At 48.0% G+C, this 15,516-nt stretch overlaps 3 protein-coding genes across 4 annotated transcripts; 2 read left to right on the top strand and 1 right to left on the bottom strand.

The window, feature by feature from the left end:
- LOC105700266 lies at positions 1-2,583 on the top strand. Its single transcript, XM_012425942.1, has 3 exons — positions 1-362; positions 962-1,384; positions 1,667-2,583. The coding sequence occupies exons 1-3, from the start codon at positions 85-87 to the stop codon at positions 1,956-1,958; spliced, it is 993 nt and encodes a 330-aa protein (XP_012281365.1). The 5' UTR covers positions 1-84; the 3' UTR covers positions 1,959-2,583.
- A 2,165-nt stretch (positions 2,584-4,748) lies between these two features.
- LOC105700295 (putative U5 small nuclear ribonucleoprotein 200 kDa helicase) lies at positions 4,749-12,444 on the bottom strand. Its single transcript, XM_012426008.1, has 5 exons — positions 12,326-12,444; positions 11,957-12,120; positions 11,249-11,768; positions 10,921-11,167; positions 4,749-10,856 (listed from the first exon to the last, which is right to left on the bottom strand). Exons 1-5 carry the CDS (start codon positions 12,368-12,370, stop codon positions 5,428-5,430), a joined length of 6,405 nt encoding a protein of 2,134 aa, XP_012281431.1. The 5' UTR covers positions 12,371-12,444; the 3' UTR covers positions 4,749-5,427.
- Positions 12,445-12,469: 25 nt separating this feature from the next.
- Positions 12,470-15,471, top strand: LOC105700296 (another transcription unit protein). Of its 2 annotated transcripts, none has more exons than XM_012426010.2 (7): positions 12,470-12,622; positions 12,735-13,162; positions 13,233-13,518; positions 13,593-13,990; positions 14,062-14,652; positions 14,718-14,922; positions 15,015-15,471. In XM_012426010.2, exons 1-7 carry the CDS (start codon positions 12,577-12,579, stop codon positions 15,212-15,214), a joined length of 2,154 nt encoding a protein of 717 aa, XP_012281433.1. In that variant the 5' UTR covers positions 12,470-12,576; the 3' UTR covers positions 15,215-15,471. The 2 variants fall into 2 exon arrangements, with proteins under 2 accessions (XP_012281433.1, XP_012281432.1); XM_012426009.2 differs by having other exon boundaries at positions 12,705-13,162.
- Positions 15,472-15,516: the final 45 nt, after the last annotated feature.

Raw genomic sequence — 15,516 nt, 5'->3', positions numbered from 1 at the left:
TGGGACGTTTGTTCACGTCCGACGATACTGTCTGTGCAGTTTGAGTGAATTAGGGTGGACGGTGGCCGATAAATCGAGGACGAAATGTTCGAGGCGGAGCAGAAGCCGGCCTCACCGGTGCCACCGGCCACGAACACCTTGACTACCGTACAGACACCCGTTCTACAGGTCGCCTGCAGGATGCTGCGGTCTCCTAGCCACGAAAGCGTCATTACTGATTTATCCCTGTTCAGTGTCTCGTCTATCGCCAGCGAAGTCAAGGCCGGCAATCGGCTCGTCGCCTTCAAGTCGTACGGCGATGTCCCGCTAGGTGGACGCGGCCCCTCACCTAATCCGGACACCAGACAGATCCAGAGCAACAGGTGAGACGATGAGTAATCCCGTGTTAACGCAATTGGCCAGATATAACGTGTCGAACCTTAATCTCACCCCGTAGACAAATTACTTGGGTCGACCCACCCCAAGATGATCTCCCAGAAAACGACATTTAAGAACCAAGCTTTGTCCTCGGTTCACCCTATTTCGAGATTACTAGATTATTTCTACACTCTGGAAAGGGACGTTACCAAAAGAATTCCCCGAAAATCAATTCCTGCGATAAACAGAGCACATTAATAATTAATCACCCGATAATATATTGCTTATTTCGAAGCCAATTGTCCCGAGGAAATTTTAGATTTTATACCTCAACGGCATTATCGACCTGCATAGTTAAAGTGTCGTAAATGGATGAAGAGATGCACACAGCCCATGAGGTTATAGGTCAGCTAGTAAAGCTCGGCGAGATTCAATTACTGACCTAATCGTGCGTAATTTCATGTCACTGGCAGGACCACGTGACCTTTCGAGAAACCTCGGGAGCCGGCCAACAATTCGTTCCCTTGATAAAAATTATTAAAAAAAAAAAACATATTGACCAATACAGAAACTCAATTTGATTAATTTTACCATGTCTGCCCAGGCCTGCGGATATTCCTGAAATCCTCTGGTTCGAGGAGGAGACGGACCTGATCCGCAGTTGCGGAGCTTTATCTTCCGCCTTGGGTCTGCAGAAGAGTTTCAGCACGAGCGACGTCTCCCAGCTTCCCAGTCCGGACGCCTGCGGTCCCCGGAACCTGAGATCGGCGGTTTCATCTCTGGCCCTGGATGCCGCCCACACGAACGGGTTCCTTCTGGAGCAGGCCAGGTTGGACCATGCCTCCAGGTCGTGCAGCACCTGGGTAGCAGTCGGGGACGTCGTCAGCACTTCGCAGCTTCCCAGTCCCCATGGAGGAGCTGCCCAGCAAGCTCCTGCCCCTCCTCAGCCTCAGACGATCCCATTCACCGCTGCCGACCTGGTCAGATCTGTGAACAAGAAAGTCCGCCAAAACTACATCAGACGAAGGTGGCCAAATTCTCAAAATTGAAATTTTTTACCCCATTACCGCCCCAGAAGTTCTCATTTGTTTAGTGATTAACACGACTTAAAAACGACATCGAAAGGGTCTCACCATTATATGTTATAAATTTATGAAATACCAGTCTACAGAATATATGAATAGGATGATACAAACTTAGCATACCCTGTCGAAAAAAAAAAAAAAATGTAAAATCACAAAATTTTCCCGGGGAAAAAATGTAGCCTGGGAGATGAATACATTTTTTAACAATTGTTCCTTATCTTCAGATTGCTGACGACCTATCGAGCCTTGGAGAGACTGTCTCAGAGCGAGTTCAACCTGGACCGATTGGAAGCTGCAGCATCTGCAGCCCAAACCAACCCTGGAGCAACTTTAGTGGTTCCTGGAGCTCCCAGCATCTCAACCAGCTTGGTAGGTCGCAAAAGTGGAAATCATCCCCTAACCGTAAGAGATGTCGAGAGAGAACGTGGGAAACAGCTCTCCAAGTACGAGAGGAACATGATGATCTTCAACTGGCTGCACACCCTCGACGACAGTGTCATCGATAGTATTCAATAAGGAGTTAAAAAAGGAAAAAAAAGGGCCGATTGGATATCAAATCTCATTAAATGGAAAAGAACGCGACCGAAAAGTGCTCGAACGGGATGAAAACGAGACCTCGGAGCGCAGACTTTAATTCTTCGAGAAAGGGACAAAATTAATAAAAGTAAAGAGAGCGAGGTGGAGTAACAATCGACAGATGTGCAATTTCTTTTTTTTCTTTTTTTTTTTAATTCATGCTCGAATGAATTCCTCCCTCTTGCTCGTAAAACGAGAGGTTGTTTAAGCGATTGTTTCGACCTTTCGCCGATTTTCATGAATTCTCGCGGATAATGCAATAAACACCGCAATTACGCGCGGCAATTGTTGACGTAGATTTAGTTGGGACAAAGTTCAGTAGACTCGAGTCGGATTAACAATATCGATAAACGCGAATACTAAAGATAAACATAACGTTGTTACGTCTAGTCTCAGGGAGTGTACCGAAGAATGAGACATTGTTTAAACAACGAGCGTCACTTGGTATTGCTCGGTACTGCACATAGAGCCGGATGAGTGCGGAGTACTTTTGAATGATAATGAGAAAAGATGTCACTAAAAGATTTTAAAGACACTAGCCTGAGTCCTATTAAACTAGAAGTGCATGTAAACAAAGACAGAAATAATCACCGATTGACTTCCAAGGTACTTGATTAACGAGCCTAAAAACTGCAAAAAAAAAACGCGACGTTTTGCGGAGAAAAGTACCGACGAAATCTCGCAAACCGTGAATGGCAATTTAAGATGTAAATGGTCCATCACCGAAGTCGAGACTGTGCCAAGAGCAGCCAACAATGGCACCGAGATAATGGAAATATCCCGGGATCTAATTATTGCTAATCTTTGTACGGGGAGATTTTTTTATTCCAAGGAAATCGGACCTACACCGAGAGGAAAAGAAAAAAAGTCACTTTCCAAATGTCGGAAACAACTGCGAGATGTCTCTCGAGTGTAATGAGATATACAGCAACACTGACCTAGACTGCTTAGGGCTACTTTTAGAGTACTTTTAAACAAACTAGTACTTATAAACAAATCACGTCGCTTTTAACGTGCGCGTAATTTATACCGTAGATTTGTACTCGGCATTGCATAAGGGAGACGAGGAATAATTTCTAATTGATCATTCGACAATTGTTAACGGACAAACCACTATCAGCTGTGCCATTAGTCGGAGTTACCATTTTTTATCGCCGATGATAACGTTCCCTGTATTCAGGCATCCAGAATTTGTTTATTCGTCATATCTTCCTAAGCTTTCAATATCGGTGCCGGAAGATGCAGAATCCCGAAATGAAATCGAAGAGATCGATACCAGAAGATTATGAACCCACGTTAATTTTGGATGAACCTTAGAATTAAGATTAACAGGAAATGAAAATCCCCGACTGACTTTTAAATCCTTTTTATACGCACTTTTATTTTTTTCTTTCTCTCATTTTCCGTGACAATCAGCTACGACTATCGAAGGCCCTTGCGAAAGAATTTCCCGATTTTGAGGAGACTTTTGATAAATCTTTGCGGGAAAAGCGAGAAAAGCGATGTCCAGATATGGAAGATAATCCGCAAATGTTAATTAAGTCTAGTCAGTGTTTCTCTTCTACCATAAAAAACGCACCTCTAGATCCCCAAGGCGTGAAAAACCTCCGAATAACCACTATTGCAAAACAGAAAGGGAAGCAACAAATATCTAATCGTGCAGATTAACATAAAGATATATGTATATATATATAAAGAAAAAGAAGAAAAACAAGGCATCCGTCCCTTCTCGTCCGAGTCTGCTTCGAGAAAATCTTTCCTGGCATATCCAAGCGTTTTTAATAATCTAAGATTAATCGCGAGTCCCTCGGGATTTCTTGATAAAGCCTAACAGAAAGATAGATAATAAAAGAGGAAAACACCGAGAGGAATGAAACGGTCGCTCCAAGAAGCCTCCAAATAAGGAAATGTAACAAAAAGTACTCGTAATCGGTCTCTAATCAGCGAGACATTTTTACGTTTACACGGCGAGGACTGAAAGATTAGAAAACAAAATGGGAATTTTTACATGGGTCCACCACGTGTTGCGAGGAGCCTCGAAAAATACAAATATTTTCCAACAAGCGCTCATAATTTTTTTTTTACAAAATCCATCTGCCACCGAGCTTTAATTTACAGACATATCGCGCAATATTTCTAATAATTTCCCCGCAGATTCTTTTAAACCCGAATAGCGTGAAACTAATTCGACCAGATGTTGTATTAAATTATCGGTGCCGATAATTGATACCCGAATGTTAAAAATTAATTGCGTCAATTACCACTTCGCACCGCTCTAAAACGCATACCGCCCTTTTTTACATGTTCTTTAGGCTTAAAAATATTTCGGCAAGCTCTTTCAAAATTAGCCGATTTTTTTTTCTCGCCAAGATCGAGGCTCCTCGCGTGCGATCGATAATTTATAATAATCTCCGAGACGACAACATTGTATTCTTAATGCGTGTTCCTATCAGAGCCTTACATGTATGCATAAATAATTAATGTTTTAAGAAGCGACGTTAATTTGCCCTGGATTTATTAGCACGATTTCTCAGCTACCGTAGATAGGACTGCGAGCTCCCACGAGTTTTTCTTTTTTATTTTTTCGACAAATCTCTCGAAATTTTTTTCTCCTGGTAAACTCGCAGATTTGCAAATTTGCAAGGATCGTTACACACTCGATGGCGGGGCGTTAATTTTAAGATTCATGATTAAGAGTAAATAAAAGAACGCATAAAAAACACACGCCTGTACATTCCCGAGAAATCGTTATAATTAATACGCCGATTGACCGTCGATAATTACAATACTTTGTTAACGAATAGGTACCTCGGTTTTACTGTTATCGATATTACTAATAAAATACAGAAACTCTATCGTCTATCTGCCCAGATAATTCTTCAGAAAAAAAAAAAAAAACGAGGCAGAATTAGTTGCAAGCAATCCGAGTTTACTCGCAGTGGCCCGGAAAATGTAATTCAATTATCCTGAATGTAAAATCGAAATTCGATTTCGAGTAAAATTTCCCTTTCAGTTATAACTGGGAATTCTTCTGGGGGTGGATTTGTACATAGTCGGTCACATTTCAGGACGATCTAACTTGATAACAGAAATGTCTTTGATACCCACGTCTAACTACACCCCTCCCTCAATTTACGCGGTAAATTAAAACACAATTTACGCGGTTTGTCTTTCCAATATTTTTTTTTCTTTGCACCGACAGACTCTACGCGCCGCGATTTTCACTCGCTCTAAACGGGTACTCAGGGTAAATTGAGGGACGGCTGTACACTTAAATTAAATTACATTTTCCACTCCTGGGGTAGAAAAATTCCCTCCTCTTGAAGGGCCCCGGAAGTCGCAGAGTCTATCCTCCGGAAGGGTAGAAAATTGTACAAAATGCATATCCAACACTCAGTCCACCTTATCTTCAGTCCGATTCGGATCCGGAGCTGACATCGGACTCGTACTCCCCGACGCCGATGGTGAATTTATATTCCTGGTCGCATCCGAGATAAGCGTCGCTCATAAAGTACAAAGTATACGAGTGTTGTCCAGGAGCAGGAGCGACAAAGTCCAGCTTGACTTTCGCCTTCTGCTGGAGCGTGAGTCGTTTAATGGAGAGTAAGGAGTTGCTCTTAGGATCCCCGATGACGACCCACCAGCCCTCCTCCCTCTTCTGCGGGAAGAAGGGTGCGACAACCGGACCGGTGATCTCATCTTCCCTCTCGAGCTGAACGATGACGTTGACGGTGCCCCCGCTGTGCAGCTTATCTTTATCCTGGACCTCGTAGGACATCTCTATGTTAGGATACCTGTTGCAGAACTTGGCGACGTCGGCCATCTGAGCATCGGTCAGCTGCAGGAGCCTGTTACGATCGTCATCTTCTAGCTCCATGACGTCAAAGACGGTCTCCACGCCCTTATCGGTGCACCTCTTGATGGTCTCGCTGGTGAAATGCGGCAGCTGCTTCAGGTACGAGTCCTTGGACCACATCGCCTGGGTGACCATCTGGGCCAGCTCCATGGCGGCTACGGCAGGAGCAAGCCACCCCGAAGAGCTAAGGACATCCACGCACGCCTGGATCAGGCGAACAGCCTTGCCGAGGACGAGTTCCGTGTCCTTCTGCAACTCAGGGCCCAGCTGTATCCTGGAGAGATGCGCCTGCAACAAGAGCTGGGCCTTTACGTGCGGATCCGCCATCCTGGTGACCTGGGGAGCGTGCGGCAGTCTGGCCGCCAAGCTCCTCAGCAAGTTCTCCTCCCTTTGCCTAACAGGGATGGTCTCGTACTCCGCGGCCGCGGAGATGATCTCCAGCAGGCCCCTGATCTTGGTCTTATTGTTGAGGGACAAGCTGAAGAGCTCGATGGTGGCGTAGTTTATATAATAGTAGGCAGCGATCATGCCCAGGTTGAGCGGCACCGTGTCCATCTCGTCCTCCACCGCGACGCACTTGGCCTGCTCCAGGTCGCCCAGGGTGCTCTCTACAAGTTCCGACAAATGGTCCGAAAGATGTCTGTGAGTCACTCCCTGAAGTCCGTAGTAATTAGGGTTCTGGGTGAGCCTTCTATAAAGGAAGGTCCAGGTGAGATAATCCACCGCGTCCTGCTTGTTCTCGATGGTCTTGGTGACGATCTCCGCGTTGAAGTGGTCGTGGAGTCTATGGTCCAGGTGGCTCTCAACCGGTAGCGGCTCGTTGAGGAACTTCTTGAAGAAGTCCTTCTTTGAGCTCTGGCAGAGCAGGACGCACTTGGCGTCGTCGTCCTCCAGGGGTCTGTTGGCACGAGCCACCATCTGAAGGACGTCGGTTATGGGGTAGTCCTCGTAGGCATGGGTCTTCCCGTTGTAGCACTGGGTGTCCATCACCACGACCAGGTGGGAGCTGATGGACAGACCCCAGCAGAGGTCCCTCGTGGCCACGGCAACCTGGATGGCCCCGCTCTCGAAGAGCTGCTCCACCAGGTGCCTATCATCGGCGGAAAGGCCTTCGTGCAGGTAAGCTACACCTTGAGACAGGGTCTCCTTCAGGGTCTTATCCGCCATTCTGTCCAGGAAGGGCTTGATGTCCGACTCCTCGGCATGGAAGAACTTCGACGGCTGACCCTCTGCAGCGGCGAAAGTAAGCAGATCTATCGCGGTCATCCTGGCCTGCCTTCTGGTAGGCACAAAAATGATAACGGGCTTATGTGGCGCGTGTCTTAAGATCGCATTGTACACAGGCTTCGCCATGGCTGCCAGACGGGACGCATTGTGGGTGATGTTCACCCCCTGGACGTGGAGTTCCAGGGGAATGGGCCTGACCGAAGGGTGGAAGTTGAAGGTTGCCGAAGCAGGAGCACCCAGCCACTGGGCGGTGTCTTTGGCATCTGCCAAGGAAGCCGACAAGGCAATGATTCTGGTGGGCTTGTCCAGCTGGGAGGAGATGTACCTCGCCCTGGAGCAAGCCACTTCCAGGACGGGCCCCTCCTCGCCGCCGATCAGCTGTAACTCGTCAACGATGAAGAGCTGGATGTTCTGCACGTTCTTCCTCTGTTTCCATCTCCGAGATAGAACGTCCCACTTATCCGCGGTCGTTATGATGATCTGTCCCTTGGCCAGGAGTTTCAAGTCCGTCCCGGTCTCGCCAGTCAGCAGGACGACTTTCCTCCCCAACAGCTGACCGAACTTGAAGAACCAATCCTGATACACGAGCTCCGCAAGAGCCTCCTTGCTGACCATGTAGACGCACCTCCCTTCAGGGTTCTGCATGAGAAGTCTGAGCACTCCAAACTCTGCTATCGTCGTCTTCCCCGACCCTGTTGGGGCTCCGATAAACACGTTATCATCGGAATTATACACCGCGTTGAAGACCTGGGTCTGGATAGGATTGAACTGGGGGAACTTATCCGAGTAGAGGTTCTCGAATTTCGAGTTACGGAGGGCGGTGATGGGGAGAGGCTGCAGGTCCAGGAGCTCCGTGGGTGGCAAGTTCTTCTCGGGCAGGATTAAATGCCGGAAGCTGACCGGAAGTTGGGTCTCGGCGCCGATCCAGCGGTCCGACACGACCCTGAGGAAGTACTGAGGGGGCAGCGGCTCGAACACTGGAACGAAGAACTTGATGAGGTGCTCGTCCGCGGCGTACTTGGCTTTCAGCAGGAAGTACTCGTGGTGAAGGATGACCTCGGAGTCGACGTCCTCCACGAGGATCCAGAAGGCTTCCGAGGCACCGTGCACCTTCTCGTCCCATTGGAAATCCGGAGTAATAGTCAGCTCCACCCTCAGGGTGCTCCTCGTGATTGGCTGGATGTGCGTGGAGAGCTCCAACTTCGGAAACTGATGAATGTACTTGTGAATGGTCTTACCGAGTTTAGGGACCCTGATGAGTTCCCCGATCTCGTTGGGCCCCAGGTCGTATAGCCTCTCCCAGGGGAAGTTCTTCTTCTCTATCTTCTTAACGATCTCTTCGGGCATTTTCCGGAATTGCCTCAGAGGAGACATGGACTGCCACATCCTACGGTCTATCATCTTGCACAGGGAAAGACACTTGTCCGCCAGCTGGGCCCAGCCCCGGAACAAGACGATCTCGAAGATGGCTCTCATGAGTCTGGACGCCGATTGCGTCACGAAGACCATGTCCGACATCAAGGCGAACCCTTCCAGCTTCAGCTGGGAGATGTAGGCCTGAAGAAGCACGTTGACCTTGGCACTAGGTTCCTCGATGCTCTCCTTGATGGGGATCGGCACCCTCTCCATGAGCTTCTGCAGCTCCAGCTTCTCCTCCTCTCTGACATTGATATTCTTGAACTCCCCCGACAGGGAGAACACCCTGAAGAGCTCTATCTCGCTCAGCGTCCTCTTCAGAAGTTGGTTGTACGTCGACATGGTCTCGTGGGTGCAATAATAATGGGAGGCGATTCTTCCCAGCTCGGTGGCCTGGAAGTTTCCGGACTTGCGGTCGTACTTGATGAGCCCACTGCGATCGAGAGCGATTGCAGCGGAATGGATCAAGTCGGCTCGGTGCAGCTCCAGCAGAGGATCTTCCTTGAGCTTGTCGTAGCTGATCCCGTAAAGGTTCGGACACCTCAGCATCCGGATGTACAAATACGTGTAACCGAGCCAAGTAACCGCATCCCTGATGTTCTGAATAGTGCCTAACACTATCTCCGCGTTCAGCATGTCGGACATCTTACTGATGAGCTGCGACTCGATGGGCAGCTGCTGGTTCAACAGAGACAGGTAATACTGGAGCTCGCTGTGATTGGTTATCAGGATGCCTTCGCCTTTGGTATCATACTGCGGTCGACCAGCTCGACCCAGCATCTGCAAAACGTCCAGAGCACCCAATTCTACCCATCTACCCTTTTCAGGATTATAAACCTGGGTGCCCTTGATAATAACGGTGTGAGCCGGCAAGTTCACACCCCAAGCCAACGTGGCCGTCGACACGAGGACCTGGATATGCCTATCGGCGAATAGATCCTCGACCAGGGTTCGGTCGACCCTGGTCATGCCGGCATGATGGATAGCGAACCCGTAAGGCAGCAGATCCTTCAGCTCCTGGTTCTTCACCTGCTCAGCTTCCGTCCTGAGGACCTCCATCGACGCCGACCCTTCCCTGAGGAACTGTCCCAGCGTGTCTTTCTCCAAGCACATGTCTCTGATAGCTCTAGCCGTCTTCCCGGTCTCCTTCCGGGAGTGCACGAACACGAGGACCTGGTTCCTTCCCGCGTGTTCCATAGTCTTCTCGTAGACGATCTCGTTCATCACCTGGAACCTCTTCAGCGCCTTCTTTTCCGTGACGCCGATATACTGCTGCTCCAGGGCGACGGGTCGGAAGCTGTTGTCGAAGTAGTAGAGTCCAGTGTCCGTTTTTATCCGTAGAAACGCAGCTACGTCCTGGTAGTTTGGCAAGGTAGCGGAGAGGCCGACCAGACGGACGTCTTCCTGGGTCGTCTCGATGTTCCTGATCGTCCTGGCGACGAGGGCCTCCAGGACGGGTCCTCGCTCGTCGTGCAGCAGATGGATCTCATCGATTATCACCAGCCTCACCAGCGAGGTGAACGTCTTCTCGCCCCCCTTCCTGGTTATTATGTCCCACTTCTCCGGGGTGCATACTATTACCTGGGTCGCGGCTATCTGCTCCCTTGTTAGCTGATGATCACCCGTTAATTCGGATACCGTTAGGTTGTACGTTGCCAGCCTTTTACCGAAGTTTCCTACCATTTCTTGCACCAGGGAGCGCATCGGAGCCACATATATAATTTTAAACTCATCAGCATTGATCGTCCCGTCGTCGTTTATGTGCTTTCCTATCTCTCGCATCATGCACAGTAATGCTACGTTAGTTTTACCAGCACCTGTGGGTGCACAAAGCAGGAGGTTCTCATCGCTCTCCAATGCTGCGTAGTGCAATCTACTCTGGATCCTATTTAATGTTTTGAATCCTTCGAATGCTGGTTGTACATATTTAGGCAGTTGATCGATAGGATGTAACTTTTCATTCTCAGCGAAGGGCTTTGGTTTCAAGGCTGGGACGTGGACTTCTTCGTAGCCTTTTCGTTGTTTTCTGAAGCTACCGTCTGGCAGCTGACATCGTTTGTTGGCCATGAAGTGACTTCCTTGGGCGAATATTAAGTCCTCCAGGTCTATTATGTTTCTTGTTCCTTGTACCTGGCCCCCAGGACCTCCGGTGTCCTCGTTCTCTTCTCTTCTTTTACGTTGAGCTCTTGCTTCCATGGTTTCATCTGCGTCATCGTCTCCTTTGCCTGTGTCCAGTTGCCGGAGAATCTTCGCTAAACTGGGATCGTCGTTCATTTTGTTACGGATCTTTTGCCGTTCCGAGTCAGATTGTGAAGACGCCAACATCGTACAGTATGCGACTGAAATTGATAACATAATTGTAAATAATGTGATAAGAGATTGTGTGTCTTTAAGTGTACTTACTCATGTGTCGATATTTCTTTAGCTGTTTAATGAAATCGAAGCAGTCGTATCCGAGTAAAAGAACTAGTTGATTTTCACAGTCACGGTCATCTCCAGCGTCTCTGAGAACTGCAAGCACTTCGGCAGCTCTTGCTTGGGAAACCATTGCGTCGTCATATATTCTACTGAGTCTTCGCTGCAACCAATAGGCATCTATGTCTAACGGGTGCAGTGGCTTCTCTTTCTTCATTTCTTCTGCACCTCCAAGCTGTTAAGAAAAATATATAAATTAAACAAATTCTTCCAAGGGATAACGTACTGTTTAAACGAAGCAAATTATTTAACTTACATTTTCAGCATGTATAGCTCGATCGTCATTAGCTTCTTCACCTTCATCCCCGTCCTCATCATTGTCTCTTACTTCTCCATAAACATCTTCGTCGTCTTCTTCGCTACTCTCTTCAAATTGTACATTAATCCCATATGTTTCATCAATATTCTCCTCGTTAGTTGTACTCTTCTCGTCGCTTCCAAAGTCCGTTATCTTTTTCCCAAGATTTACCAGAAGTGCGAATCTTTCCTCTGCTAATGTGCCGAGTAACATTTCCGTTTCTTTTTTCTTTTCTTTCTCTTTCAATCTGTCATTTTTTAGTACTGCTAAAACCTCATCAGCCGCGCCGCATAAAATGTCACGAGGCTGATCACCTAAGGCTTCTTGAATAAAACTGAGCAGTACTTCATAAGTCTGCCGAGTTTCCTGTGTTTTTGGTCGATAAACAATACCGACCATTTCATCGACTCCTTCCGAAAGTAATGTAGCCCCTTTCATTCTTGCAAAATCATATTGCGCTTCATCACGCTTTTGTCGCCTGAACGGAAATTAATAGTGACATGTAATATGGTCACGAATAAAACAATATACAAACTTACAAATGTGAATAAATACTCATTTCATACCTAACATAATGACTTACAAGATATATTCCAACAGAGTAATTTCGAATTGAAAATACTCTTCTTGAACTTAAATTTAGTATATGCTTCACAGTAAACTCACTTCGCTTTACGTTCTTCAGCCTTTCCCGGTTTGGTACGTTGGGCTCTATCGCCCATCCGAGTGCCGTCAAGCTTGCCCACAAGGGACATAACTTCTCCCGTGGCTTCATCTCTACTCCGACGTTCTATCAATCGTACGTCAGCTTGTAAAACGAGATTGGAATTCTGCAAGAAGTATTGTCAAACAGGTAATGAAATTACAAAATATCAGTGCGCTCAGTGAAAACAATAAACGTAACCTATACGTCCGGTAACATCACAACTATTCGGAGTCTGTCAACATCCTGACTTAAACAACTTATCTCATAGGTACATATAGAACTTGAAGTTGTATTACGCATATTATTTATAATAAACAAATGTTACTTACCGCTTTATATTCATATTGAAGTTGTCTTGCCGCAGCGTCCGCCATGGCGACGGATTATTGCGGATTATTTACCAGACATGAGTTGGGAGATTGCTCACGGGTAGAGTCGCACGATCGCGTCCTCATCAGGGGGCAGCACAGGACGCATGGTTGAAGGTGCATGAATTTATTGTATTCACCCAGCATCACATAACCTCAAAAGATACGGTCCGAGTGCTGTTAACTATAAATCGAACTGGATAATGTGAAATATGTCACCGGTACATAGTATTTCACGCGATTCCAGCGGTGATTCGGGTAAGTATTGCTCACATAATAAATTAATATGAGTTTCTCATTATGGTTTTGATTCCTTGTATGGATATTTAATCTGTAATAGAGGTAGAGTTGGAAAATCATGATTTTCCAGGCTCAGAGTCTGATAGTGGGTCGGCTTCCTCGGGATCGAGTCGGAGTGCAAGTCCTGCTTCAATCGCAGCTGCACCAGCTTCAAGGAGTGTGCGTACAGACGATGAGCACGATGAGAACATTGAGAACGATGGTCCTCGATCACCGATGTCCACTGGTAGTCGATCCAGATCTGGCAGTCGGTCCGTTGGGGAAAACAGGTCCATTGTTAGTCCTAGGTCTCGGAGATCTCCCAGTGGATCTCCGGCTAGGTCTGGGTCGAGACATTCTACTCCAGATTCGCCAAGAAGCAATAAGTCTGGTTCTCAACGGTCCAGGAGCGGTTCTCCTGAATCGGCTCGCTCCGTGAGTGCTGGATCACAGAAATCGGTTCGTTCGCGTTCTGGTTCTCCACAGGGAAGCGTGAGATCTGGAAGTGTCAAATCTCAAGTAATTATCAAACTCTGCACTTCTGTGATCCTCTGTTGTTTATACTCAAGTATATAACTCGTAATTCCAGGGACGGGAATCGAGAAGCCCTGCATCTCCAAAAAGTGGACGATCGGACAGCCGGGCCTCTCCGTCCGGTCGAAAGTCTGCTTCTCCAGGTTCCCCAAGAAGCGGCAGATCTCGTGGTGGATCTCCAGACAGTGTAAGATCAGACGGCGCATCTAGAAGAAGCGATCGATCCAGGTCTGGCACTCCGGCAAGTCCAAAGACCGACGGAAGTCCTAGATCCAGAAAATCGCAGAGTCCCAAAGACGAAGGCAGTGATGCCGAATCCGAGAGGTCCGTCAAGACTAATGGTTCGTCTCAATTGATATATTACTCCTTGCCATATAATTTTCTACAACCAGCTAATTTTCGCCGTTCTCTGCAGGTGAAAACCGGAGTAAAAAATCAGAAGAAAGCGACGAAGAAGACGGCGAGGCGAAACGCAAACATGGGAGTTCAGACTCTGGTTCGGAGACAGAGAAAATATCAAAACGAAGGAAGGTGGCTTTGGCATCCGACTCTGAAGAAGAAGAGGAAGGAAAAACCAATGCCCCGGAGCCAACTGCAGACGCACTCTTCGGAGATGCCAGTGATATAAGTACTGACGACGAGAAAGAGAAACCCGAAGCAGTAGTAGAGACTAGGAAGAGCCGAAGCAGGAGCAAGAGTCGCAGTAGAAGTCGTAGTAGGAGTCGAAGTCGCAGTAGAAGTGGAAGCCGCAGTGGCGGAGGCAGATCTGACAGCGGAGGCGAAGGCCCCAGCAGACAACCAGTCATCGAAGAGGTACGTTTCTATCCAGATTCATGTAATTTTTAATCAATCTATATCTACAGAAATCGTCTCTTTATCCCAAGGACGAGGAGAAGGAAAAAGAAGAGGAGCCGGAACCTCCACCCGAAACCAGGATCGATGTGGAGATCCCGAAGATCACGACAGATCTCGGTCGCGAGATCCACTTCGTGAAGCTACCGAATTTCTTATCCGTAGAAACGAGGCCCTTCGATCACGAGACGTACGAAGATGAGATCGACGAGGAGGAGACCCTGGACGAGGAGGGGCGAGCGCGATTGAAGTTGAAAGTGGAGAACACGATCAGATGGAAGGATGTGTTCTCCGACGAAGGGAAAGTGGTGAAGGAAAGCAACGCCAGGTTTGTCAGGTGGTCCGATGGGAGTATGTCCCTGCACCTGGGGTCGGAGATCTTCAACGTGTACAAACAGCCTCTCCAGGGGGACCACAATCATCTGTACATCCGCCAAGGTACCGGTCTTCAGGGTCAGGCGGTCTTCCGCACTAAGCTGACGTTCAGGCCGCACTCGACCGAGTCCTTCACGCACAGGAAGATGACGATGTCGCTGGCGGACAGATCGCAGAAGGCCTCTGGCATCAAGGTCCTCTCGCAGGTCGGAATGAACCCCGACCAGAACAGATACGAGATGATAAAGGTCCGTACTCTCTCTCTCTCGGCTTGTCTAGAGAAAGCGATAACCATCTCTATTCTCGTTCACAGAAAGAGGAGGAGAAGCTGCGAATGGCGATGCGCGTCCAGAGCAAGCCGAAGAAGGCCAGCGGGAGCGGAAGAGGTTCCGGGAGAGCATCCGGTGGATACAGCGGAGACGCCTATCACGACGACGGCTCCGACGACGAGGGCGCGATTTCCCTGGCCGCCATCAAGAACAAATACAAGAAGGGCGGCTCCGCGGTCACCGCAAAGGGTGAGCCCTCTTCAGGAATTCTCGGCCTCGCCTTTTCTTAGAAAAGAACCTCTTTTCTTTCTCACTCTCTTCCTTTTTTATCTCCCCCATAGCCGCGTCCAATATTTACTCTTCCGACGAAGAGGGCTCCGACTTCGAGACGACCAGGCCAAAGAAGAACGCGAAGGGGAAGGTCCTCAAGGACTCCGACGAAGACTCCAACACGAATTCGGAGAGCGCCTCCGAGGCCGGAAGCAGCGCGGCGAACTCGGCGGAAGCGCCGGCCGATTTAACGGACTTCGAAAGGAACTGAAGCACCTTAGGAAATGTTCCACGATCGCGACCAAACTGTGGGTCATCGTAAAAGTAATGACGCATTTTCGTAACACATGGCATATGAAGAAATGCGTCAAGACTTTTCCGACAACCCAATTCTACCCGAGACAAATTTTTAACTTCTCGACCGTTCCGCTCTTTTCTTTCCATTCGTGTACTTAGCGTAATTAGGCACGCTCGCGCATGGTGCATCTTATATACAAAGTGTAACGGTAAATAAAAATATTTAGACTACGTTCAACTGTAACGATCCTTGAAGAGGATATTTACCTAGAAAGA

This window comes from Orussus abietinus, unplaced genomic scaffold (genome assembly GCF_000612105.2).
Source record: "Orussus abietinus isolate OABI.00-Male unplaced genomic scaffold, Oabi_2.0 scaffold18, whole genome shotgun sequence".
In the NCBI taxonomy this organism is placed as follows: Eukaryota; Metazoa; Arthropoda; class Insecta; order Hymenoptera; family Orussidae; genus Orussus; species Orussus abietinus.
Note: the sequence above shows the minus strand (reverse complement) of the source record. Positions and strands in the feature narration are given on the sequence as shown.